This window comes from Aspergillus wentii (assembly GCF_001890725.1).
Source record: "Aspergillus wentii DTO 134E9 unplaced genomic scaffold ASPWEscaffold_5, whole genome shotgun sequence".
Taxonomy (NCBI): Eukaryota; Fungi; Ascomycota; class Eurotiomycetes; order Eurotiales; family Aspergillaceae; genus Aspergillus; species Aspergillus wentii.
Window position 1 is genome coordinate 829,389 of NW_024467836.1, and position 25,190 is coordinate 854,578.

At 49.0% G+C, this 25,190-nt stretch overlaps 11 protein-coding genes across 11 annotated transcripts; 7 read left to right on the forward strand and 4 right to left on the reverse strand.

The window, feature by feature from the left end:
• Positions 1-303: 303 nt before the first annotated feature.
• On the forward strand, positions 304-1,926 carry ASPWEDRAFT_52328 (uncharacterized protein; the record flags this gene model as incomplete). The annotated part of the gene is made up of 1 exon (XM_040837736.1): positions 304-1,926. One exon carries the CDS (start codon positions 304-306, stop codon positions 1,924-1,926), a length of 1,623 nt encoding a protein of 540 aa, XP_040687654.1.
• A 948-nt stretch (positions 1,927-2,874) lies between these two features.
• ASPWEDRAFT_114044 (sugar transporter family protein) lies at positions 2,875-4,620 on the forward strand (the record flags this gene model as incomplete). The annotated part of the gene is made up of 4 exons (XM_040828458.1): positions 2,875-2,977; positions 3,026-3,192; positions 3,262-3,454; positions 3,509-4,620. The coding sequence occupies 4 exons, from the start codon at positions 2,875-2,877 to the stop codon at positions 4,618-4,620; spliced, it is 1,575 nt and encodes a 524-aa protein (XP_040687655.1).
• Positions 4,621-5,053: 433 nt separating this feature from the next.
• On the forward strand, positions 5,054-6,276 carry ASPWEDRAFT_113685 (4-nitrophenylphosphatase; the record flags this gene model as incomplete). Its single annotated transcript, XM_040828424.1, has 5 exons — positions 5,054-5,122; positions 5,200-5,221; positions 5,335-5,403; positions 5,456-5,547; positions 5,608-6,276. 5 exons carry the CDS (start codon positions 5,054-5,056, stop codon positions 6,274-6,276), a joined length of 921 nt encoding a protein of 306 aa, XP_040687656.1.
• A 99-nt stretch (positions 6,277-6,375) lies between these two features.
• On the reverse strand, positions 6,376-7,787 carry ASPWEDRAFT_552305 (uncharacterized protein). Its single transcript, XM_040838178.1, has one exon. The coding sequence runs from the start codon at positions 7,662-7,664 to the stop codon at positions 6,474-6,476; it is 1,191 nt and encodes a 396-aa protein (XP_040687657.1). The 5' UTR covers positions 7,665-7,787; the 3' UTR covers positions 6,376-6,473.
• ASPWEDRAFT_552306 (ATP-dependent Clp protease proteolytic subunit) lies at positions 7,788-9,054 on the forward strand. Its single transcript, XM_040838179.1, has 5 exons — positions 7,788-8,071; positions 8,127-8,145; positions 8,205-8,230; positions 8,299-8,440; positions 8,513-9,054. Exons 1-5 carry the CDS (start codon positions 7,910-7,912, stop codon positions 8,911-8,913), a joined length of 750 nt encoding a protein of 249 aa, XP_040687658.1. The 5' UTR covers positions 7,788-7,909; the 3' UTR covers positions 8,914-9,054.
• Positions 9,055-9,195: 141 nt separating this feature from the next.
• Positions 9,196-10,321, reverse strand: ASPWEDRAFT_112592 (DSC4 family protein; the record flags this gene model as incomplete). The annotated part of the gene is made up of 2 exons (XM_040828340.1): positions 9,196-9,994; positions 10,095-10,321. 2 exons carry the CDS (start codon positions 10,319-10,321, stop codon positions 9,196-9,198), a joined length of 1,026 nt encoding a protein of 341 aa, XP_040687659.1.
• A 370-nt stretch (positions 10,322-10,691) lies between these two features.
• ASPWEDRAFT_112467 (M18 family aminopeptidase) lies at positions 10,692-12,462 on the reverse strand (the record flags this gene model as incomplete). Its single annotated transcript, XM_040828328.1, has 6 exons — positions 10,692-11,698; positions 11,752-11,844; positions 11,895-12,030; positions 12,087-12,188; positions 12,254-12,315; positions 12,390-12,462. 6 exons carry the CDS (start codon positions 12,460-12,462, stop codon positions 10,692-10,694), a joined length of 1,473 nt encoding a protein of 490 aa, XP_040687660.1.
• A 2,011-nt stretch (positions 12,463-14,473) lies between these two features.
• ASPWEDRAFT_552539 (WD40 repeat domain-containing protein) lies at positions 14,474-17,006 on the forward strand. The gene is made up of 4 exons (XM_040838183.1): positions 14,474-14,931; positions 15,047-15,174; positions 15,227-15,810; positions 15,868-17,006. Exons 1-4 carry the CDS (start codon positions 14,603-14,605, stop codon positions 16,630-16,632), a joined length of 1,806 nt encoding a protein of 601 aa, XP_040687661.1. The 5' UTR covers positions 14,474-14,602; the 3' UTR covers positions 16,633-17,006.
• A 614-nt stretch (positions 17,007-17,620) lies between these two features.
• pdx1 (putative pyruvate dehydrogenase complex component Pdx1) lies at positions 17,621-18,903 on the reverse strand. The gene is made up of 2 exons (XM_040835670.1): positions 18,553-18,903; positions 17,621-18,435 (listed from the first exon to the last, which is right to left on the reverse strand). The coding sequence occupies exons 1-2, from the start codon at positions 18,629-18,631 to the stop codon at positions 17,645-17,647; spliced, it is 870 nt and encodes a 289-aa protein (XP_040687662.1). The 5' UTR covers positions 18,632-18,903; the 3' UTR covers positions 17,621-17,644.
• A 111-nt stretch (positions 18,904-19,014) lies between these two features.
• On the forward strand, positions 19,015-20,268 carry ASPWEDRAFT_41880 (uncharacterized protein). The gene has a single exon (XM_040835671.1). The coding sequence runs from the start codon at positions 19,161-19,163 to the stop codon at positions 20,031-20,033; it is 873 nt and encodes a 290-aa protein (XP_040687663.1). The 5' UTR covers positions 19,015-19,160; the 3' UTR covers positions 20,034-20,268.
• A 114-nt stretch (positions 20,269-20,382) lies between these two features.
• Positions 20,383-24,873, forward strand: ASPWEDRAFT_41881 (cohesin subunit SMC1). Its single transcript, XM_040835672.1, has 6 exons — positions 20,383-20,563; positions 20,622-20,715; positions 20,771-23,726; positions 23,778-24,085; positions 24,146-24,512; positions 24,572-24,873. The coding sequence occupies exons 1-6, from the start codon at positions 20,533-20,535 to the stop codon at positions 24,587-24,589; spliced, it is 3,774 nt and encodes a 1,257-aa protein (XP_040687664.1). The 5' UTR covers positions 20,383-20,532; the 3' UTR covers positions 24,590-24,873.
• Positions 24,874-25,190: the final 317 nt, after the last annotated feature.

The window sequence follows — 25,190 nt, forward strand, 5'->3', positions numbered from 1 at the left end:
GCCAATGACATGATGCTATTGCAGGACAAGGCTGGTGCTACCTACCAAGTGACCAACCTGCCCTGCATCTAAACATCTCAGCCTTGGCCAAGGGGCAAGGAACTCCCCTCAAGGCGCATTTTCATTACATCTGATTTCTATCGCCTGCCCCTCTCCTTGAAACGAATTGTTGTCGCCTTTCCCCCTCCCATTTATGCCTTTAACAACATTGCCAGCCCGATGACCTATCGTGCTCTCTTCCTCTGGCTCAGCTGCTGGTTGCTGGCTTCCGTGAGCAATGTGCAGGCTACCGCGCCACTCTTAATGCCATGGTCTGAAAATATCTATGGTCCAGACGGCCCATGGCACGCTGTCTCCGTGAACATTGGCATCCCACGCCAGGCCGTGGACCTGTATCCTGGCGGCAGATGGTCCGGCACCATATTAACATCATCCGTCTGCGACAAACAAACCCCTTGCTATTCAAAGAAGGCCGGTCTTTACAATCAAAGCGTGTCGGATACGGCGGGAGATATCACCGACTTTGGCAGCCCTGGAGGCTTCACTATAACCAACGTAGCCGGAAGTGCCGTTACAAAAACCCTCCACGACACAGTCAATTGGGGCTCTATCAAGGTCCCAAATGTCAGTCTGACGGCTGTCGAGAGTGTCCACCAAACGTACCCCGGCGGACAAAAGATTCCGGTCGAAGTTGGGGTGCTGTCATTGGGATCACCGCAAATCTCCCATGTCGATTACGGGACATGGATGTTCATACCCGGTTACTTGTGGACCGTGGGGGAGATTCCATCATATTCGTATGGACTGCATATCGGTTCGGCATCTCAGAACATCCCAGGTTCCTTGTATCTGGGTGGATATGATCAGAATCGCGTTCTGGGAGATATCTCGACCCAGTCGTTCATTTCTTTTTCGTCAGCTGAACCTGGTGGTCAGCTTATGATCGACATGACAGACATTGGTCTGGGGGTGGCGACGGGTGGTTCCCCATGGAATTTCACCATGAAGGATGGACTTCTGACACAATCAAACTCGAGCATCTTGGCCCCTTTCAGCGTAGAAGTCAATCCTGTCAAGCCCTATCTCTATCTCCCTCAGAGTACCTGTGATGCCATTACATCCCATCTCCCAGTTACCTTCAATCAGAGTTTGGGCCTCTATCTCTGGGATACTGATAGTAGCCACTACCAAGCCATCACTTCATCTCCCGCATACCTCTGGTTTATGTTTCTGAAGGACACGCAAAATAACCAGAATATTACGATTAAGGTTCCTTTTGCCCTCCTCAACCTCACATTGGAAGCTCCCCTGGTAGAGCAGTCAACACCATATTTCCCCTGCTACCCCGTCAATGATACCTACACAATCGGAAGAGCATTCCTCCAGGCAGCTTTTATCAGTGTAAACTGGGCCACCGGTGATAGTGACGGCAGATGGTTTCTTGCTCAAGCACCTGGCCCAGCAGTCGCTAGCACTGCAAGCATACAACCCATTGCTGTTGAAGACAAGAGCATCTCAGGCTCAACCAGTTCTTGGGAGAACTCCTGGGAAGGCCGCTGGACCCCATTACCCGACGATTCCAATTCCAACACCACTTCTAATTCCACTTTAGTCTCCGATTCCGACAGCCCTCTTTCGATAGGTGCAAAGGCAGGTATTGGAGTTGGATGTGCCGTTGCTGGACTCGTCTTGATCGGTGCCGTGTTCTGGATATTGGTCCTCCGTCGCAGACGCGCAGCAGTGGAGAAAGCTGCAAATGACCCGAACAAAAATGCATTTGATAATGGCTTTGTTCAAAGGCGGCCTCAGTATTATCCACACGAGCTAGGGGTTCGGCCTGAGGATAGTGTGATGCCCTCGGAGGCACATGGCGTACCAATCCGATTACGAAACCCGCCAGATGAGCATGTTGAGATGAGCACTTAATTGTCTATATTCTTTTGTGTATATTGACGGGAGAGAAACATCTATATACATTGTACATTGATACTTAGAGATTAATATACCAAGCAAACTGTGATACTTGAATATTACTTTGTTAATAACTATCTGTTCGGCTTTTAATGTACTATGATATCTATGCTTAAAATGTTAATTATTCATGATTCCAGTGCGATAACATTACCGAAGCTAGTATCCAAGTTATCACAGCCGTGTTGTGACGTATGCGAGATAGATTCCAGACGGGACTAGTCATCAACCATCACACCGTCCACTATTCGTAGTGCCCGACTTAGACTCGGAGATATGGATGGTTGGAAGAGGAGTTAGAAAGTAAGCTGTACATGTGTCGAAGGCTGTACAAAGTCACAGCTCCATAGTATGCAAAGCTTCTCTAGCTCGAGATTCTGTCCACTCATCTGCCCCGTGTACTTGATGTTACTGTAAGATGACATCTTCGCGGAGAACCTGCGATGCATGTACCCCCGTATCTTCACGATAAACTGATCCGTATAGCGGAGAATGTCCGCTTGCTCGCTTACTGCTTGATCATGTTCGAGATCATCGAGAGGCTTAAGCTCAATGCCATCATGGTACTCCGTACACAACCCCGCATTTTCTTTCTGCCAGGTTTGCATATGCCGTGTCTTGGCGGTTGCGTACAGACTTTGGGGTGCCATTGTTTTGATGATCGGTTCAGGAGGATATTGGCAAATGGCAAGATAGAGTATTATCAAAATGCGGGGGATAAGGGGATTCCATGTGGAGAATCCGGGGTATGGTTTGTAGTACATGCTATCCTGCCTAGATACATAGAGTATGTTATAGCCCGCCCAAAATTGAAGAAAGGTATTTATATAGCTAGCAGTCCATTGCATAGGGTGGTATTCATCGCAAACAGCCTCTCTCCAAACCATCATCATGAGGAATCATATGGCAGCCGGGTGGTTTTACTCCCCAAGTCAGATTGTTCGCTACTTTGCAACACGTATCTCAAGTTTGAAGCCTCCACAGGTAACGTTACCTGGTTTTCAATGTATTCAGCCATCCAGAGTATCCTGCTGATATTGGCTTTAGAATAAAGTGAGAAATCCATATCATATCTTAAAGGAATTGACCCGACACCAGTGGCTTATGTTTGCCGCTGGGTTCTTGGGATGGACCTGGGATTCTTTTGACTTTTTCACCGTCTCTATGACAATGACGGAGCTTGCTGCTGAATTTGATGTCTCTTACTCGGATGTATCCTGGGTAAGTCTTTTGGCTTATAAGAGGTTATTCGATGATAAAATGGCATCCAAGACTAATTTCTCTGCATAGGGAATGACAGTCACTCTGATGCTTCGACCCGTTGGCGCCCTGATCTTCGGTGTCTTAGCTGATCGCTATGGCAGAAAATGGCCGATGATGATCAACCTGGGCTTTTTCATTGTCCTAGAGCTGGGATCGGGCTTTTGTCGGACGCTGAACGAGTTCCTGGCCGTCCGTTCTCTCTATGGAATTGCAATGGGAGGTATGTTATATTTTAACTGGGTGCACAGATTCTTCCATTGACACCGTCATATAGGGCTATTTGGCCCAGCAGCCGCCACAGCTCTTGAAGACCTTCCGTACGACGCTCGAGGTTTACTTTCCGGGTTGTTCGAGCAAGGTTATGCCACTGGCTACCTTCTTGCTGCTGCTTTTTATCGTGCTCTCGTCCCGACAACACCGCATGGTTGGAGGAGTTTATTTTGGTTTGGTGCTGCGCCCCCCGTTTTGATTATCTGGTTTCGCTGGTCACTTCCAGAAACAACCCATTTTCAGGTCATGAGAGCCGAGCGCGAGGCAAAGGTCAGAAACGAGCAGGCCACTGGGGATCATGTACGTGCGACAGGCCTTCGTGCCTTCGTGAGAGACAGCGGGAGAGCCCTTTCCAAGGACTGGTTTCTTTTCATCTACATGGTTGTGGTCATGTCAGGCTTCAATGCATGCTCACACGGTAGTCAGGATTTCTACCCGACTTTTCTCAAGGATCAGGTTAGGATGTCAGTAACGGAGGCTACTGTTGTCACAGTCGTTGGACAAATAGGCGCCATCCTCGGTGGAAGCATAATAGGATACATCAGCACGTTTTTTGGTCGTCGATTGACGATGCTCTGCGCCTGCATTGTGGGGGCTGCTTTGATCCCCGCGTACACACTTCCGCGAACCATGTCTCTTGCGGCAAGCGCTTTTTTCCAACAGTTTTTCGTTGCTGGAGTCTGGGGACCTATACCAATCCATCTGATGGAACTCTCCCCCCCCTCCCTCCGAACATTTATGGTGGGAATGACATACCAACTCGGTAACCTTGCCTCATCCGCTTCTGCCACTATCCAGTCTGTCATCGGCGAACGGTATCCCCTGCCCTCAGGCCCTGGCGGAAAGAAGAAGTTTGATTATGGCCGGGTTATTGCCATTTTCATGGGTTCAGTGTGGGCTTATATATTCTTCTTCCTTTTCTTTGGACCTGAGATGTCACAGGAGGAAAGGGACGAGGAAGCCGCAGCAGCAGCCCGGCTCGAACAACTGCGAGGAGAAGGTGTGAGTCTTACTCAGGTGGGAGAGGCAAATGTTGGCAAGGAAGACATGGAAGATGAATGGTTGGACAGTAATGTCAATACTGCTGATAAGGCGCGAGCAGAGCACATTGAGTGATGCAGCTGTTGTTGGATATTGATAGTTGAATGCATCCATGATTATTTTAGTGTTCATGACGATAATAGTAAAGTGATATATCCAGCCCATTGTAAATCGTGTAGCCCGACATCTTGCTTGCTGACCCTGACCTGCATTGCATGAGTCTGGGATGAACCTGAATGAAGTCGTACAGGACGAAAGAAGAAGGTTGGTCCCTGTCGACCACGTGCTGCCCCGCACGCGTTTCTCTCCGAGCCGTAAGCTGACCGAGTCACCGAAGCAGTCATCGCTGGTTCTGGCGTCTTAATCTAACCACGGCATTCTTTAAATCCTTCCAGCTGATCCTTCTGGTTTCACATATATTTAGAGGCCATTCCCCACGAGAATACTAGACAAACAACCACCAAGAAAGCAGTCTGGTTCAAAACGCATTCCCCTCGATTGCCCCGCGATGTCGATCTCACCCCGCTATTTGACAGGAGACGGCGCTGCCCTCAAGGAGTTTCTGGATAAGTTTGATGTTTGTATACACAGTTATGGACTTTTTGTTATGCGCTATATATCCAGGAACAATTGTCTAACCTCAATGGCTTTTAGGTTTTTTTGTTCGATTGCGATGGTCCGTCATACCTTCCTCTCATGTATCTCTTCAACTACGCTCGATATGACATGAAATGCGATTACTTCGAAATAAGTTGATATTGCGCAAAGCTAAAACAAGTCTTGAAACAGGTGTTCTCTGGTCTGGTGACCATGTCTTCCCCGGAACAGTTGAGACGCTGCAAATGTTGAGAAGTAAAGGTATGGGATTGTCGCATCGAAATGGAAATAATACAACACTAAATTCTCAAAGGAAAGCAGGTTGTATTCGTCACAAATAACAGCACAAAGTCGCGCGCGGACTACAAGAAGAAACTGGAGAACCTAGGAATTCCAAGCAGCACCGTATGCTGAATGCCTCGGTCCTCTCTTCGCACAATGACGGTCTGCTAACTGCATCAATAGGAGGAAATATTCTCATCTTCATACAGCTCCGCGATTTATATCTCCCGTATTCTTCAACTCCCAGAGAACAAGCGCAAGGTCTTCGCCCTCGGAGAGACTGGAATTGAACAGGAGCTGCGCTCAGAGAATGTCCCATTCATCGGAGGAACAGACCAAGCGTTCCGCCGTGATGTGACACCTGAAGACTACAAGCTTATCGCAGCTGGTGATCCATCCGTACTTGACCCGGAAGTTGGTGTCGTCTTGGTCGGACTCGACTTCCACCTCAACTACTTGAAGCTTGCATTGGCCTACCACTACATCCGACGGGGCGCCGTCTTCCTTGCGACAAACATTGATTCCACTCTTCCCAACTCTGGGTCATTTTTCCCAGGTGCCGGTTCCATGAGTGCCCCTCTGATCATGATGCTTGGCAAGGAGCCCGTTTCCCTGGGAAAGCCCAACCAGGCAATGATGGATGCGATTGAGGGCAAGTTCAAATTCGACAGAAGCCGCGCATGCATGGTTGGAGACCGTTGCAACACCGATATCAGATTCGGACAAGAAGGAAAGCTGGGTGGTACACTTGCAGTCCTTACCGGAGTCAACACCAAGGAAGACTTTGTGGATGGACCTGTGAAACCCCTGGCGTACGTTGACAAACTTGCCGATCTTCTGGGCACATCATAAAACTCGACCGGGTGTGATGCTCAAGATGGTGACTGGTTTTCTGTTAAAGATTGCGATAAGGGGTATATCATTCGACCTCAATGCTGATAGTATATATTCGAGATATCCATAGATATACATATGATACGCATCAATGCATGCTGGGACTCTATGCCCCAATGATAGCGCTCGCAGACTCATTATAAATATGAAACAAATTATGCTTTCGATGGTAAAGGTATATAGTTCTCATCGGGTCTTAGCAGCCCCTTCAGTTTCCACAGAGCCAGCATTGCATCAACAGTGACAGAATTGTCAGGTCTGAAGAAGAGACCAGAGCTGCTGAAGCGCGGATGGTAAGTCTTGAGCTCCTCCATATCTGCCTCAGAGAAAAGCAAGGAAAGATCAAAGACCGGGACTTTTGTCTGAGTCTGTGGAAGCGTGACAAAGTCTGGCAAAGACGGCACTGCACCATCGGCCTTGTCCTGTCGTCCCATGACCAGCAACCCACCACATCCCATACGCTCAATCGCTTCCATATTCTTCAACCCTTCAATGAGAGCATCTTCGGAATACCCATCCAAGTCGACAGTCCTCCAGAACCTCTTGCCAGGCACACTTTGCAACTTCTTCAACACATCCATTCTCATCCGCCCGAGTACGAAATCCGGCATGTCCTCCCGCCAAACGAAATGCTTTTCATCGCGCGCAGTAATTGGGCCATGGGGATGTTTCCACCTGAAAGGGATCAATCGCATAATTCGGGATTTCTTCGCTCCAACATTTCTCGACAATGGCCCCGTAATATCCTTTAGAATGGGAAGACGATCGATGATCCGTAGAGTGAACATACGCAGAGTATTGTTGAATGTAGGCTTCCTGTCCGAGGGAGGTTCCTGTATTTTCTTCTCCTCCTCCCGGGCCGCTGATAATTCATCTTTCAAAAGACCAACGGGCATAAACCACATCCCATCTGAATCGGGACGTTGGACGATCCCCCAATCGCCCAGGAAAGCTTTCGGAATTCGAGTCCCACTCACGACACACATACGCGGAGGCGAGGCGAGAGCCACCGCCCAGGGATTGCGGCGTATTTCATCCACGTCTTCTAGCGTTGGACGTTTCTTGCGTTTCTTCTCGGGTCCCGGGGCTGGGTGTGTGAATAGCGGCGATTGAGGGAGCAATTCGGAGGGTCGTGGTGTTTTCTTCTTAACATATGTGTTTCGCTTCGGGTTGCTTCCTGATTTCTCATTCTGAGTTGAATCGTCACGTTCTCCATGGCGTTGAGCTTCGGTCTGTCTGGACGTCGAGATCGTACGCAAAGTGTTGACGCGATCGGACAAAAATAATCGTCGAAAGACTTGCAGACGCCATGAAGCGTATGTCATTCGTTGATGGAGACACTCCATCTTAGCTCCGTGAATTGAAGCAGTATGGACGGTGCTTCTTGAAAGGTGTGTGTTTTTTCCTAGTCCAAGGCCTCCCCGTACGTAACCGCACCGGCGCCAAGCATCACGAGTGCTCGGCCGTCGCTCTTCCAGCTCCCAAGCTTGGCAGTTTCAACGATAAGACAACAATACTCCCCCCATTTTGCGCCTTCATTATAGGCCTTCCCACCTCCCTTCATTTTCACTATTCTTGATACCTGCACAGAATGAATGTAAGCCGCTCTTTTCAACGACTCGGACGTCTCGCCCGTCGCGGCAGTCCCCTCCAACCCGGCCTGCTTCGGAGCTTCACGAGCTCCGTTCCCTCGCTATCCAGCTCCAGTCCTCCGCGGGGTTGGACCCCGACACCATTCGTGACAGAGACAGTGGTAAGTCCTGAACAACCGGCCTTCTAACCAAGTATATGAGACTAATTGTGTATAGGGCGGTGGCTGGCACACCTGTACGTTCTGGTTTTGAATCATAGAAAGAAGAAAGAGACATTAACCAGTAACTATCTAGATGATATCTTTTCCAGACTTCTCAAGGTAAGTCGTTGTCCCGGAAGATACCAGCGTGCTAGACGACAGGTACTAAATGTTTCTTCCCGGTTTAGGAACGTATAATATGTCTCAATGGCGAAGTCAACGAGACCATGTCCGCGTCCATTGTCGCGCAGCTTCTCTTCCTAGAAGCCGATAACCCCCAGAAGCCAATTCATCTATACATCAACTCCCCGGGAGGCTCAGTAACAGCCGGTCCGTAATCCCCTTCCACTACATTTCTAAAAATCCGCCTCCCCACAGCTAACTCGGTGATATCAATAACAGGTCTCGCAATCTACGATACAATGACCTACATCGCATCCCCGGTTAGCACTATTTGCGTCGGCCAGGCTGCATCCATGGGATCCCTGCTTCTCTGCGGTGGCCATCCAGGCAAGCGATACTGTCTCCCGCACTCGTCTATCATGATCCACCAGCCATCCGGTGGCTACTTCGGACAAGCGACCGATATTGCCATCCATGCCAAGGAAATCCTGCGCATTCGCCATCAGCTCAACCAGATCTATAAGCGACACTTGACCGGGAAGCAGGAGATGTCGCTCGATGAAATCGAGAAGCTTATGGAGCGGGATTACTTCATGGGTGCGCAGGAGGCGCTGGATATGGGTATCGTTGACGAGGTTCTTGATCGGAGAGTCAAGCCGGGGAATGAAGGCAAGCCTTAAGTGGCATAAGGTGCATATGGGGTAGATTGTCTTTTGGTTGTTTTCATGATAGCATACCCGTCTGGAATCTGTAACATTATAATGAATGGTCATGTCCGTCTATTTCAAATAGAAACCAACTGAACTCAATTGCCATGATATGGGGGGATTTTGTCATTGTGGTAAAAGATGTAATGCAATTTCAATGTGGGTATGTACGCAACAAAATTTACAGGGTATGGATGCAATGTGTACCAGCTTTGAAAACCTTCAACTTGCGCCAATGCGAGAAGTGCATAACAGTCATGACTGTATCCTTACAACACGCCCATCAGTGCCGACCTGAAGTCCGAATCGCTGTCGAAGGAAAGTTGCCGTTTCATCTGAAGGTACATAACTCGGAGATGTTCGCCTCAGCGCATTGGCGTGGCTATACCCCCATTGATCCTTAATGACGTCAATCAAGCCAACATCCATGATCACCGCCTCGCCAGACGCAAAATTATCCAATACATGGCTGTCCTTTGTACGTGCATGTCCATCTTCTGAGGGGTCTGCCAGGAGGCCCGTCCGTTCTAGCTGATCATCTGTGCTGGCTGATGCATATGCTTGACTATCGCGCGAGCCAAATTCATCAAGCTCGATAACGTCATTTGCAGATCCTGTTGAATTTGATTGCGGACTATCTCGTAACACACCCCTCTCTTCAGAATCATGGTCTTGCTGTGTATTTGTTTCTAGTGTATTTGTAACCGTAGATGGGGCGGCGGTCACACCAGCTGTCTTGACACGTTCGATTATAAGGCCCAGCATTATAAAATCAAGCGTCAAGACGAGAAGATCGAGTGATAATAACCGAAATACCGAGACAGGGGCCTTCTGCCCAATAAAGTCGATGAACAAGCCCCCATGAAGGTAGCCCCGCGTTGCTTCGTCGACCTCTGGATGAGTGAAAAAATGGTGAAATATCATACAAAAAAGGTTACTAGCGAATATTGCTCCGATGAATGGTTGATTCCGTGTCGGATCAAATGGAGGTGCTTTAGGTGTAAAGAATATCAACTGGACAATGGCACGGACTGCGAAGAGTATGATCGAACAACTGCATCCAGAAGCACACTAGTCAGCAAAAAAAGTCCCGAAAGCGGTGCGATATTTCATCTGCAGCGAATTCAGAACAGTATGGAAACAAAGAGGCTCACTCCATATAATACAAAGCGGAAAGCTCGCAGTATACCAGGATGTCTAGATCGCGGAGTAACCGATCGATAAAAGCGATCTTCGCAGTCGATTGCACCTTTTTTATGCGCTCATCCTGACCACTAGGGGAGTTATACTGGGATCCAGCGAGACCCGCGACGCCTCCATATGGTAAGCCGGACACGTCAGCGATGTATTCCGCATCTCGAAGGGCATCTGGAGTTGTCATAGAGGGTCATGGGGGCATGGATAGCATTAAGAGCAGCACAAGGCAAAGTCGACACTCGAAAGCTGCCACACCAATGTTGATAAAAAACAATGTGGCGTTGCGCGGTTGTTGATGCAGAGAGGGCTAATCCAACGGCCTGCGGAGTGCGGAGAAGGAGGTTCACTGTCAGACAATGACGGTTAACCGTTGCGGCGGCGTTCGGACTTTCCTCGGCCCGGCCCGCCAAGGCATGTATACTTAGGTCTACATAGTAGCATTTACTACAGCGCTTAAAGATGCTTGGGATTTAGGCGTAGAGGCTGATGCAAATTTATGTGATTGGATCTCATATATGGACATGGCTATGCAAGTTGACCAAACTATACAATGTTTAGTCAACAAAGATGGTCTTGGACAGGCTGGAGTAGTGCTTGAAGAAGCCTGCAAAAAGTCTGATGGAGTGAGCAACATCATGAGTACCTCCAGTCTCTCGGATACTGTGCATACTGAGTTGTGGGTTGCCCAGATCCAAAGTTCTAGCTCCCAAAGCTGCCGACAGCATGGGGCCAATGGTGCTTCCGCAGCTGGAATCATTCCGCACAACGAAGAGCTGGAGAGGAACACGCTCTCCAACATCCTCGGAGGCCTTGCGGGCAACCTCCTGGAGAAGGACGATACCGGGGGAGTTGGTGGCGTAGCGAGCGTTGGCGTTGATCTTGATCACAGCACCCTTGTTGAGTTCCGGTCGGTGATCGGGCTCGTACTTGCCTGTGTAGTTGGGGTTGATAGCATGAGCCATGTCGGCAGAAACTAGGAAGGAAGTAGAAAGTGTCTGCTCGTAGGCGGTTGATTCGCCGGAGTTGGCAGAAGAAGATGATGGGAGAACCGACAAGCGGCGGATGATTGCGGGGAGAACATTTGAATCGGCACCCTGCGCAGTGCGGCTACCGATCTCTTCATGGTCAAAGAGGGCAATGAGGCGAATAGAATCCTCGTTATCCAGAGCGGACGCATCGGCAACAGACTCAATCAGACCAGCGGTGGCGCAGTAAGAGCTGTTCAGGTTGTCCAGTCGAGCGGAGAAGATGAACTCCTCCAACAAGCCACCGAGGCAGGACTTTTGAGTGTCAAACAGAATCAATTCAAAGTCAAGCACGTCGGCGACCTTGGCGTTAGCTTCGGCGGCAATAAGATCAAGGAGGTAGGGGTGGTGGCGCTCGGTCATTGGTTTCAAGGGAGCAAATTCGTCATTTTCTGCCTGGGGTGTGGCGCCAGATTCTCCGGTACGGTTAAGCTCAGCGGCAACGAGACCAGCAATGGGGAAGAGTTGGGTCTCCTTGTTGAACGAGAAGTCCTGCTGCCGATCAAGATGGATAGCCAAGGTAGGAATGCGAAGGACTGCACGTTCAGTCAGTCTATCAGTTATAGCATATACCAACAATCAATCATACTTGGACGGTCAATCTTGACCAACTTCTGCACAATGGAACCATCGCTGGAGCGAACCATCACACGACCTGCGACACCCAGATCACGATCAAACCCTAGAGCTGTCAGCATCAATAGTAGAGCAGACAAATATCAAGATACGAACATGAGTGCCAAATGCCTCCTCCATAGGTCTCAACACCAACTTGAACGAATCCTTCTCCGCCCTTCTTGCTCACAGGCTTGATTCTCAAGACGGGCGAATCCGTATGAGCGCCAATCATGGAAATGGAATTTCCAGGCTATTTCAATTGTCACCCTGTGAGGCTCAAGACAGATCGTAGTAGGAATTACATACCGCCCATTTCTTACCAACGGCAAAAGCCACAAGGGTCGAGCCATTGCGAGTCAAATAGTACTTGCCGCCGGGTTTACATGTTGAAGCCCAAGAGTCTTTTTCCTGCGGGGAAATTTAGACAGCCGCGGGGGAGAAATCAAGATCAAACAATCAATTAAACCACCCACCTTGATCTCCTGGAAGCCAGCCTTGGCCAGGAGGTCCTTGGAAGATTGAACGGCATGGAAGGCTAATCAGATAGAAGCAGAATGTCAGACATCAAGGAACAACGAAAGTGGGGTAGGAGGGGCAGGCTGGATTTACGAGTTGGAGAAGCATTGACATAGGACAAAAAGTCCAAAGCCGGCTGCTTGAAGTTCTGGAGAGTCGAGCTCATTCTGATCGAGTACCCTGTGCGACGAAGAGGAGAGCTAGGAGTGTGGTTGATGATCAAGTGGAGAGGACGAGGTTTGCATGAGATCATGGAAGCCGATAAGAAGCCCAAGACGCCGTGGTTGGCGGTCAGAGCAGCACGAGTCCCGCCGATGAGTCGCATGTTGTTGGTTGTTCGAGTTGCGGAACTGTCAGGAAAAATACTCGGATGGAGCTGTAATATTTCACTGATCGACGGAATACCACTCCAACATTAATTCAATGAGGACAAGAATCTTATTTTGCTCTATCTTATGCTATCAAGCAGTTGCTCTCAACTGATTTATTCAGTCCTATTACCCCGGATTATCCAAACTTCAGGTTCATCGTAACGATGACCAAGAATATCAACCACCAACCATCTGATTCAGATTGCAATATGTCTACGCATACTGATCATGCTCATCATGAGTAACTACACCTAGCCTACATCCCCTTAATCTTCAGTCTACTCTCTACTCCGTCGAGTTCAGGGGCATTGAGCAGTCCATTGTTTGGAGCTGTGGAGATGATCATCAAAAATTTGTGAGATTGTGCCAACTTGGACTTGTCATAATGGCAAGCTGATGCGATAGATAAAAAGTTAGGATGATTTGGCTGTCCTGGATGTGATGCAGCATGCATTGGTGTTATCATTTTATGTGCAGCGATAGATCACGAACCCGTATGGTACATCATTTTTGGGATATTTACCATGGAGGGATTATCAATGCTGTTGAATTCAAAATTGATTCTATCCGTGGATGCTGAAAGCGCCCTAAAAACGAAGCAGCATTGAAAGATATCTGAGAAACCGAGAGCCATAGCAATTCGACAGAGAAGCAGAGCGAAACAATTGCTAGCACTGAAAGCAGCCTTGAGATTGACTGGCTATTTATGCCCGATGGATGAGGGAGAGAAACAGGGGCGTTGCATCACTTGGCGATACGGCGATAACTACCCCGGTAACTCAATCAACACAAGCACAACGGAGGATTTATGCCACGAGAGGAAAGTAAGCTAGAACCTAAACTAGAGCAAACGTAGTACAATGAGATCGACATGAGGCAACTCCGATCGTTTCTTTTTCTTTCCATCTTCCCACTCTGCTTCAGAAGTTCAGTGCTTGGATTAAATGATTTCTTGCTTCTTTTTGGTCCAAGCTTTTTCGCGTTCGAGGCGCGCGTGGAGACGGTCGCGAGACACCGCAATGGTTTCTGAGACAGACAGCCGGACAGCCAGAGCGCGCTAATCAAATCATCAGGGCGTTTCGCGTATTCTTACAGGAGTTATTGATATCCACTGCAAGGTACAGAGGATGGAGCATTTGAGTAGACTGGTCGTAAATAGTAGTAATTAATTCGATACAGTATTATGATCTGATTGTAGGGATCCTCCACGGCGGTTGTAGTAGAGGATCAGCAGCAACTGTGGACAATGAACACAGCAAGAGAACTACTCTATGCACAGTATTCTTTATTCTACTCTCTAAAACATGTTGATGATAATAACTAGAATTCACAAATATCCCAGACAATACTTGGTATGAGGATAATACACCTCCAACCCCCCTCTACAAGATGCCTCCCTAGATAGGCTTAGCGTTCCCGACGCGTGACTGAGAGGGATGGATTCCCCTTCGAAACTCCGTCACCCAAAGAGACCATCGCCAGCCCTTGGATCGCCCTCAAACTGCTGCTTCGACTTTCCATTCCCTCACCAGACGGTGGTCAGGTCAGTCTCAAATGACCTCCACGAGCTGCTTGTTTCCATCAAATCAGCCCTGGGTCTGGTGAGAGAAGTCTGTTGTTCATCCCGCCCTTTCTTTGTGTCGCTCGCTCTCCAAGTCGCCCTGTCTCTGGTTTGATTGTTGTTCGGAGCGGAGCAGAAAGAAAGGATTTGGCCTCATCAACACCGACTGTCCTGTTGCTCGCTAGAGATTACCATTCGATTGAAGTTTATCAAAATCACCTCTTATACCTACCCGACCAACCTATCTATTCCCCCCCCGCGCATCCATCCAGTCGACCCTTTCCAGACCTGTCGCATGAGTGAGCTCTGTCCCTGTTGATCTGAATTCGACCGCCACTTGCACCTCAGGGAATCCCAGAGCGTTGCCATCAGACATGGGCGAAAACACCCGAGGATTAGATCCTGCGACTACCAGCGGGGCAGCCGCAGGGAGGTCCAATATGAAGTCGCCAGGAAATGGCTCAAATGTTTTGAACATCGCATCCCCGCCCGGGTCAAAAACACCCCCAAGCATGCCTGCAAAGAAGACCCTTTTCTTCCCGGAACCGCTAGGAAGTCGACAGAAGAACCAGAACGGATCCGAACCCATTGATGCCGATGCACTTACAAAAGCTTTGAAGGACTACGAAGATGCCGGTCGTCGCCGGGAAAGGACGCCTGGGACTAGCCCCAGTCGAAAGAGACAAAGGGTTTACGGCGACAGGTAAGCTACCCTGTCTTCCTTCTGCACTTCCCAGCCTGCGCAAAAAGAAGTGTTACAAGTCTAGCTGGAACGTGCCCTAGCGGGGTTCGTACTGACCGCATAATTTTAACACCAGGTTCATACCCAACCGCGAAGGACAAGACTTGCAGGCAACGTACAGCTTGCTTCATGAAGATGGCTGTCCATCGACGCCATCGAAAACGAAAAAGCGTGCCCCACACTCAGAGCTACATTTCCAAAAGAGTTAGTTTGGTCCCATTCTGACATCCTGAGCTGCACCTGACATTCACTACAGCGGAAGAAGCAAACCGGATGTACTCGCGAGTTTTGCGAAGCGAACTGTTTGGAAATACTGTCCCACAGGCCGATTTCGACTCCTTACCAGCCGATCCTTTGCTTGGTCTTAGTGGCGGTATCAACGACAAGACTCGTTCACACACACCGCCACATGTTGTATCCAATCTCCCCCCAGCCAGCATCACACCCTCTACCCCTCACAAAAACCTCTTCACATACGCCTCACCGCGAGCTGGGTCGGGCCACCCCACCCCCTCTAAAACCCCTCGGAGTCAACATGGCCCGAATCTCAACGTCCGATCAGAACTGTACAGTCTATCGCCCATTCGCTACGATAGCCAACGCATTCTCGAAACACCCCGCAAACAGCCACGTTATGTGAATAAAGTTCCATACAAAGTACTCGATGCGCCCGACCTGCAAGATGATTTCTATTTGAACCTTGTCGACTGGGGAAGCAGTAATGTTTTGGGCGTTGGTTTAGGGAACTCAGTTTATATGTGGAATTCACATACAGGTCGGGTGACCAAGCTTTGCGAGTTGAAAGACGACACAGTCACCAGTGTCAGCTGGATTCAACGGGTGAGTGAGATGAACCCCTTGATTTGGTGATGAAGACTAAACATATTTCAATTACAGGGTACGCATCTTTCAATCGGCACAGGTAAAGGTCTGGTGCAGATCTGGGATGCCGAACATTGTCGTCGTCTAAGAACCATGGTTGGGCATACCAATCGTGTGGGAGCTCTTGCGTGGAATGATCACATTTTGACGTCTGGGTCTCGAGACCGCCTCATCTACCATCGCGATGTCCGGTCCCCTGAACAGTATTTACGTCGGCTAGCTGGCCATAAGCAAGAGGTTTGTGGCCTCCGATGGAACACAGAAGACGGTCAATTAGCATCGGGCGGAAACGACAATAAACTCATGGTGTGGGATAAACTGAACGAGACACCTTTATACCGTTTCTCAGACCACACCGCCGCTGTCAAGGCAATTGCTTGGTCTCCTCATCAGCACCACCTTCTTGCTTCCGGAGGAGGAACTGCCGACAGAACCATCAAATTCTGGAATACATCCACTGGATCTTTGATCAAAGAGGTTGATACCGGCAGCCAAGTTTGCAATCTTGCCTGGTCAAAGAATTCAGATGAAATCATCAGCACCCATGGCTACAGCCAGAATCAGATTGTCATATGGAAGTACCCACGCATGGAACAGATTGTTTCTTTGACTGGCCATACGTTCCGTGTTCTGTATCTCGCGATGAGCCCCGATGGACAAACTGTCGTCACCGGCGCTGGCGACGAAACGCTGAGATTCTGGAAGATATTCAACAAACGATCTGGGAGAGAACATGGCCGTGAAGGCAGCAAACTAGCGGAATGGGGCACCATTCGATGAAAGATGGACATTGTCCAATTCGATTTTGCTATCCTGCAGCGTTCCTGACTCTCATCTGGGTCTACGATGTGCATTAGACACGGCGTTCTTGGTCTTTGGCGTTGTTTCGTTCTTAGGTGATATCCTTTGGACGGTTCAAGGGGGTTTTCATGTCTTCCACATTGGCATCTCTTGCATTTTTGTTCGTGGGTTTACAGCATTTTACAGGTGAACACCAGGCGCTCTTCCTTTACTGCATTCCCCATTTTATCGGATGTTTACTGCATGTACCCTTTGTGGTTTCTCTTTCTGTTTCTTTCTGTTCTTTTCTCTTCTCCCTTTTGATTCCCCTCTTCCGATTCTTCTTGAGCGTTGGTCTCAAGTTATGCAAATTCTCAGATTTTATCCATGGATGTAAGCGGCGGCGCTCATGGTGTTCCAGAAGGGTAACCAGAAAGTGGCGTTTCTTGTGGGATGGATGGTTGGGAGGTATCTCTTTTCTCCGGCCTCAGGATCTCTATTCATCGCGCCATAATTGCATATGCCCTTTTTCTTTTCTCTTCTTCTCTTTTTTTACCTTCTCGTTATTACTTCATGATGACATGATTTGCTATTGAACTCGTCAGATAAGTCCATGCTTTTCTTTCTGGGCTTTATGGGCTTTTTTTCTTTTCTAAAGGGATGGGATGGGATCACGGCGCACGCGTTGTTGCAATATTTGCAAACTTAGGTAGCATTTGCCCTTGATATTTCAATGTAGTAATGAAAGATGGAAAAACTTGCAAATGAGAGATCCGAATCAGTATATTGCGCTCAAGTACACTTCTTTATAAAAAAAAATAAAATAAAATGGAAATTTAAAATTCAAGGAGATTTTTCGGTTTGTGAAACCATGGCAAAAGATCCCGTCCCGGGTTACTTCAATTATCTATGCTACACTAAAATCATTAGCCCTAATTCTTAGAAAATTCATGTTGAGGTAATTCTATCTGTAGATTGAGCTCCTTACCTGGTGATAAAAGGAAAGGACAAATTATAGAACCAGCCTTCCAGGCTCAACTGTCAAGAGGGACTTGACTCGCTCAAGGAATGCGGTGGCTCTCTTCTCATCACCGACTGGGACAGTCAGGCTGAACACATTTGCGGCATGGCCCTCAGCAGAAGGCTGTGGCGGCCGGGCGGAGACCTTCTTGGTCGGCTTTCCACTGAGGAAATCAATGAGGTCTTCCTTGACAGTCTTGGACTTGACTGATGGGGCCTCAACAGCGTTGAGCTCAGGGATGTAGTCTCCCCGAGATGTCTGGATTGGTGCTGCGCCGAGGACCTCATCGAACAGCTCATCAGCAGACGGCTTGGTGTGAGGCGAACGGGGGAGGTCATCGTTTGCCAGGTCAGTGGCGCGGGCGAGGAAAGTCGATAGCGGCACGTTAACACCCAGGGATTCCTGGATCTTCTTCTGGGCAGACAGGACGGTAGCCAGGGAGATAGAAAGGGCAACTGAAGCCACCGGAGGGGGTGCGGGAGCCTCCTCCTTGACCGGTGCTGCGGGCTCAGCAGGCTTGGGGGGTGCTGCGATCTTGATGTTGCTCAAGTCAAGGTGGGAGAGCTTCTCGAAGCGGGCTGCTTGAGTCGCGGGGTAGTCGGCCGCGATCTGGCCAGTGTAGGCGAGAACATCTCCCTTAAGGAGACGACCCTTGGGCCCTGAGGCGGGGATCTTGGAGACTTCGGACTCTGGGATTCCCTTCTCGTGGAGGAGCTGGGTGACCGAGGGGTAGAGCGGGTAGGCAGGGTTCTGGAACTGAACTGCAGAGGTGGATTGGAAGCCTGGATCACCACAATATGCATTAGCGCATTTATATCATGTGTTGCGTTTCGAAGCATGCCCGGGAAACGGTTGATAGGGCTATCTCAACAGAGATTCAACATCGGCGGGCAACTCACGTCTGGAGGCGCTGGATACTCTGGGCTGCCCTCTGGCGAGCACGGTCGGAAGTCGACGAATTGGGAATGTGGATGCCATTTTGTGTCGTAGATGTGGTTAATCAAAGACCCGGGAAGTGTCTTTTTTCAATCGGTGATATCGTGGAGACGGGGGCTGGATTCGGCGGCAAAGTCGAGCAGGATCGATCAAGAACCCACCACCACGTCGAGGGCACACGCGCTAAATCCGGGGTGTATCTTGTGGGTTGGATAGTATCAAGATCCGCGATCAATCCTAGAATGGAATCGGAGCTGGGATGGCTGTATACCGTCGCTAGCCGTCGCTCTTGGAGATGTTGAGGTTGTTGGGAGCTTCACCGGCGGCCCGGACGGGAACATTTTTCTGCCGCGGAGGAAGACGGAGGAATGCCGTTTATACAGACGATGCAACGCGGTTGCACGACAGGACTGAGTCGAGTTTCTGGAAAGCTAAAGTAAGTGGTGTCTACATTCTGAATTCCTTCGCTGCGTTGAATTGGGGCAATTGACTATTTAATTGATTGAAATGAACGGGGTTTTTGATACATCGGATTGTTACAATTGCTAATTATCCTTGCAAATTAGGCATCATGATGTTTGCCAGGTCCTTTGCTTTTAGAGCCTTCTCTCGGCAGTGCCCAAGAAGCGCTGCTTCTTCGAGGGTCCAATTCTCAAGCCCAACATGGAGATATTTCTCTTCGAGCGCTTTTCGAGCAAAGACCCCAAACCTCCGTAGCACGGCCAATCCCTCACCAGCCAGAGCAACATCGCCGCCCGAAGAGACACTCAAGTTCGCAGGGAAACGACCGCAAGGATTTGTTAAACTGGAACGCAAGGTTGCAAAAGAGGGGGAGCTCTTGCTGTTTAAGAGACCATCGCATCGCGCCTACATACTCGGAGCTTATGGCGTTGCAGCATTCTGCTTTGCTTATTCTGTTTACAACTCCAACATTGTGTTTCGGGATCCGATTGTGCCTCTCCCAATGTGGCAGCAGGGCCTCTTTGGAGGTATCTGTATCATGATGAGTGCCATGGGTACCGTTTTCCTCTTCAAGACCGGAGGGTTGATCAACTCTATCAAGGCTATCCGCGTCAATGGGCAGGCATATCTGCGTTTCAATGTTCGGCGTATAATTCCTTTCCGCCGGGCATACGAATTTGATGCCTTGCCTCGCCAGATCGCTTTCTCTCGCCGGCTCGTGATCTCCCCTGACTCCCATCGCAACATGCAAAGCGCCGGCCTGTCCAACGGGGGTCCTTCAGAAGTTAGCTTCTTCAAAAGCCCCACAAAGAAGATTAGTATTTTACTCTGGAGGGCATTCCGCTCTGTACGCCAAATCTTCACTTCTGAGGATTTCATTTTGTTGGAAGTCGAAGGCCAAAAAGGCACTCTCAGAATGGATTCCGGTGGCTTCCTATCCAAGGACTTCTTGGTAGTTGGGGATCCTTTTACCACCCACTAACGGTGGCCCGGGATTCTGAGAAACAAAGTGTTTCTATTCTTGGGATATCTACCTATCTTTTCTCATCCTCTTCCTTCATGGATCGATTCATGGAATGTCCAAAATTTGCTCGGTTCACCCATCATAGCAGCTCCGCATTCGTCTCAAAAATACCCATGTACATATATGACCTTACAATGTTCCAATGTATTTGTATCATCTACAGAACTGAAATATTCAACTTGGTTTGTTGGCATCGTTTGTATAGCCATGCCTCATTAAACAATAGGCGGGATGAGTACTGCCCCACGTGACCGGCGGCCGGCGCGTCCTCCTAGTCCGTGACGCGACCTCGAGATAGCAACTATCGCGCGGGGCCCTCCAAACACTCTCGGCTACGTTGAGGTGACGTATTACTGTTGTCGATATCTGTGGCTCACCTGGAGCTGGTCGTTGATAATCACTTAAATTCTCAGGGTTTGTGGTTGCACCCGCCTGGAAGCGGCTGCGTTGTCGCAAGATGGGGAAGCTTATCAGACTTGAGCTTTTCAGTATGGATTGCCACTGTTAGGTATAACCGTCCATTGAGGTTACTAACTCGAATTTCAGACTTCAAATCATACAAGGGACACCATGTCCTTCTGTTTGGCGATGCATACTTCACTTCGATCATTGGACCCAACGGGTCTGGGAAATCAAATTCGTTGGTCTTCCCGGATTGCATACTCAAGGGGATTCTTTGCGCTGACAGATATTAGGATGGATGCGATCTCGTTCGTTCTAGGAATTAAATCGTCCCATCTGCGATCAACAAATCTCCGTGACCTGGTTTACCGCGGCCGTGTCTTGCGCACATCTAAAGTCGACGCCGATGGAAATGCGGAAGCACCGAATGGCACGGATGAGCAAGAAGATGGAGCGGATGTCGAAGATCCCCAGGATTCAAGCGGATTAAACGACCCAAAGACGGCTTGGGTTATGGCGGTCTACGAGGATGATGCGGGCGAGGAACAGCAATGGCGAAGATCCATCACGAGCTCGGGTGTCAGCGAATACCGAATCAACAACCGAACCGTGACGGCGCAGCAGTACAACGAGGCACTAGAGGCAGAGAACATCTTGATCAAGGCGCGCAACTTCCTCGTCTTCCAGGGTGATGTTGAGGCGATTGCGTCGCAGTCTCCAAAGGATCTTACGCGATTGATCGAGCAGATTTCGGGCAGTCTGGAATACAAAGCTGAGTACGAGCGCCTGAAGGCTGAAGCCGAGGAAGCTGCGGACCAACAAACTGTCCAACTCAATCGTCGGAGAGGTATCAATTCTGAAATTAAGCAGTACCAAGAGCAGAAGCGGGAAGCCGACAACTACTCGAGGAAGGCCGAGGAGCGCGACCAGGCTATCATCACTCATATCTTGTGGAAGCTCTTCCATTTCCAACGCCTTATCGACGATTCCAGCGCAGACATTCAGAAGTACCAGGACGAACTGAGAGAATACCGCCGTGGGGTTGAGAAATATGAGAACAATGTTGAAGACGCCAAGAAAGACCACGCGAGAGTCGGCAGGGATGTTATGAAGGCCGAGAAGAATATAACAAAGAAAGAAAAGGAGATTGAAGAGGCGCACAACTCATTGATTCCCGTTGACGAAAAGGTCGACATCACCATGAAAAAGGTTGAGAAATATGCCTCGCGAATCGCCGAGATTGGCAAGGAGCGTGAGTCTCAGTCCGCCAACGCAAAGCAGCTGGAGAAGGACCTCAAGGTTGTTGAAAAGGCCCAGGCTCAGTGGGAAGCGGAATGGCAAAAGACAATCAGCAAACAGGGCCGCCATCTAAGCGCAGCTGATCAGGAAGAATACAACAAGCTCAAAGAAGAAGTCAGCCGTCGATCCTCTGCTGAGCAACTGAATTTGGACAACCTGCGTCGCCAAAGGAAAACGGAGGCTGAGGCTGTCAACAGTCTGAAGAGCAAATTTGAAGGTACTGAGTGGCAGCTGAAGAGCCTCGAGTCTGACACGCAGACTTTGGATGAGCGCAAGTCGTCTATCAACGATGTCATCAAAACTTCGTCCAAGGATATCGATCGAAAGAAGAAAGAGCTTAATGCCCTTACTTCCGAACGGCTGCGTGTCTCCCAAATGAGAACAGAGCTCGAGGAGAAGCTTCAGGTCGTCTTGAAGAAGCTGCTTGAGGCTGACAATGGCAAGAAGCAAAATGAAAAGGAGCTCAGGGCTAAAGAGTTGATCTCAACCTTGAAGCGCATTTTCCCAGGCGTCAAGGGTCGGGTCAGTGACCTCTGCAGGCCCAAGCAAAAGAAGTTTGCCGAAGCCGTTAGCACGGTACTTGGTCGACACTTTGACGCTATTGTTGTTGACAATGAAAAGACGGCCAAGGAATGCATCCAGCACCTGCGCGATCAGCGAGCAGGCCAGGCTACTTTCATTCCTCTTGAGACCATTCAGGTGAAGACTTTTAACTCTAACTTGAAGGGCATGCACCGGGGGATGCGACCTGCAATTGAAACAGTGGATTACGACGATTCTGTTGCCAGGGCTATCAGCTACTCTTGCGGAAACGCCATTGTATGCGACGATCTGGCGACCGCCAAGTATCTTTGCTACGATAGAAACTTGGATGCCAAGGCAGTAACTCTCGATGGAACTGTGATCCACAAGGGCGGTCTTATGACTGGTGGTCGTGGCCCTCAGCAGAACTCGAAGCGCTGGGAAGACTCCGAGGTTGAAAATCTTTACAAGCTCAAGGACAAGTTGATGGCCGATCTCGCCAATTTGCCCAAGGGCCACCGCAGAGGTACCGAGGAGGAGGCCTTGCAAGGCGACCTGGTTGGTCTGGAACAACGCCTCGCCTATGCCCGGGAGGAGCTGAAGGCTCTTGAGAGAAATCTTGAAAGCAAGCGAAGCGAATTGGACTTTGTTAAGCGCCAGCACGAAGAACTTAGACCCAAGTATGTCGAAAGACAGGAGACTTTGGATGAGCTTGATGAAACCATCACTACTTCCCAGGAGTCCGTCAGCAGTGTCGAAGACGAAATTTATCGCAAGTTCTGCAAGCGTCTCGGATATGACAACATTCGTGAATATGAAGTGCAGCAAGGGTCGTTGCAGGAAGAAGCTGCGCAAAAGAAGCTTGAATTTACAACACAAAAGAGCAGAATCGAGAACCAGCTCAGCTTCGAAAAGCAGCGACTTCAGGCCACAAAGGACAGGATCAGCAGTCTCCAAGCTCAGCACCAGCGTGATGAGAGCTTGATTGAGGAGCTCAAGCAAGAGCAGGAACAAATCCGAAACCAGCTGGATGAGTTCGAAGCTGAACTTGACATCCTCCGAGAGAAGCTTCAAGAACAGAAAGAGGCCTACGGTCAATCAAATGAGAATCTCGCGCAGCAGCGCAGAGAGCTTCAGAAACGCAGCAAGAATGTCGAAGGGTCCTTGAAGAATGTCAACACGCTGGAAGCCGAGATCCAGCGCAACTCGTCCAGCCGTTATGCTATGCTCCGACGTTGCAAGCTTGAGGATATTGATATTCCCCTGAAGGAAAGCTCAAACTCCCTCGATCAGCTCCCCATTGATGATCTAGTCCAAGCAGCAGATCCCGATGCCATGGACGTTGAAGAGACCGCCGGTGACGGAGGCCAGGTACAGGACTATGGCATCGAAGTTGACTTCGACTCTCTAGGAGAGACTCTCAAAGAGGTTAGTAGCGTATTATCAAATTCATATAATGCTAGCACTAATGTTGACTAGGAGGCCGATGACAAACTTGAAGAAGAGCTGCTGGAGAAAGTCCGGACACTTAATAGCGAGCTTGACAAGATGGCACCAAACACACGTGCGATGGAGCGTCTTGAGAATGTGGAAAATAAACTCCGGGGCACAGAAAAAGACTTTGAAGAAGCACGAAAGCATTCTCGAAAGGCCAAGGATGATTACGAAGAAGTGATGCAAAAGCGTTCGGATTTGTTTAACAAAGCCTTCGCCCATATATCTGAGCAAATTGGTCCCATCTATCGGGAGTTGACAAGAAGTGCGAACTATCCATTGGGAGGACAAGCGTAGGTTTCCCTTGATTCGAGTCAGACATGACATCTATTCTAACAAGTTGGTGCAAACAGTTATCTTGATATCGAGGACTCGGACGAGCCTTACCTCGACGGAATCAAGTACCATGCCATGCCTCCCCTCAAGCGTTTCCGGGATATGGAGCACCTCTCCGGTGGTGAGAAGACCATGGCTGCTCTTGCCCTTCTGTTTGCCATTCACTCGTACCAGCCATCGCCTTTCTTCGTCTTGGATGAGGTTGATGCTGCTCTGGACAACACCAATGTTGCCAGAATTGCCAACTACATTCACGACCATGCCGCGCCTGGTATGCAGTTCATCGTCATCAGTTTGAAGACTGGTCTTTTCCAGAACAGTGAGGCCCTGGTCGGAATCTTCAGAGATCAGTCTGAAAACAGCAGCAAGTCTCTGACGCTTGATGTAAGGCTTCTTACTTCCCTTTGTTTTCCGTTACTTGGCTAACCTAAACTTCACTTCAGCTTCGGAAATATCAATGATCGCTTTATCAAGCGGCACAGGGGCTTCTTTTATTACATTCTAGTGGTGTGTGTAGAATAGTGGTTTCTTATCTTTTGCCTGTTTTCAGCCCTTTAGGGTATATGGCATTTCATTCTTGATACGGGTTGATGGAAATTCATTGGTTATATGTTGCTACTGGCAATCGAATCAGTTTATGTGTAATATGTTTTTATTTCTGCTAATGGAAGCTTCATGATCGATATCCTACTACTTGTTGATATATATTACGTTGTAGGCTTATATAACTTTTTGGGAACCTGGCAACGCTTTCTCCCTTTCTTCCCTCCCCTCTTTTGCGAAGCACGATGTTACATCCCACTACTTCTAACCACAGAACCTTGTTATCAAAACATTCCCTTGAGCCACACCATACTGCGGAGAAGCGGCAATCATCATCTTATCCGTATCGGGATCTTTGTTGTGTCTCACATTCAGACTCGGCAATGACTTGTTACTTCTTTCTCTTGCTTTCTTCTGACTCATTCAAGGCAAGCACACTTAATTAAGATTCATAAACATCTACAGACGATATACAAATGGCTAATGGGAAAGGTCTTGAATAGAAACCCATCTGAGATA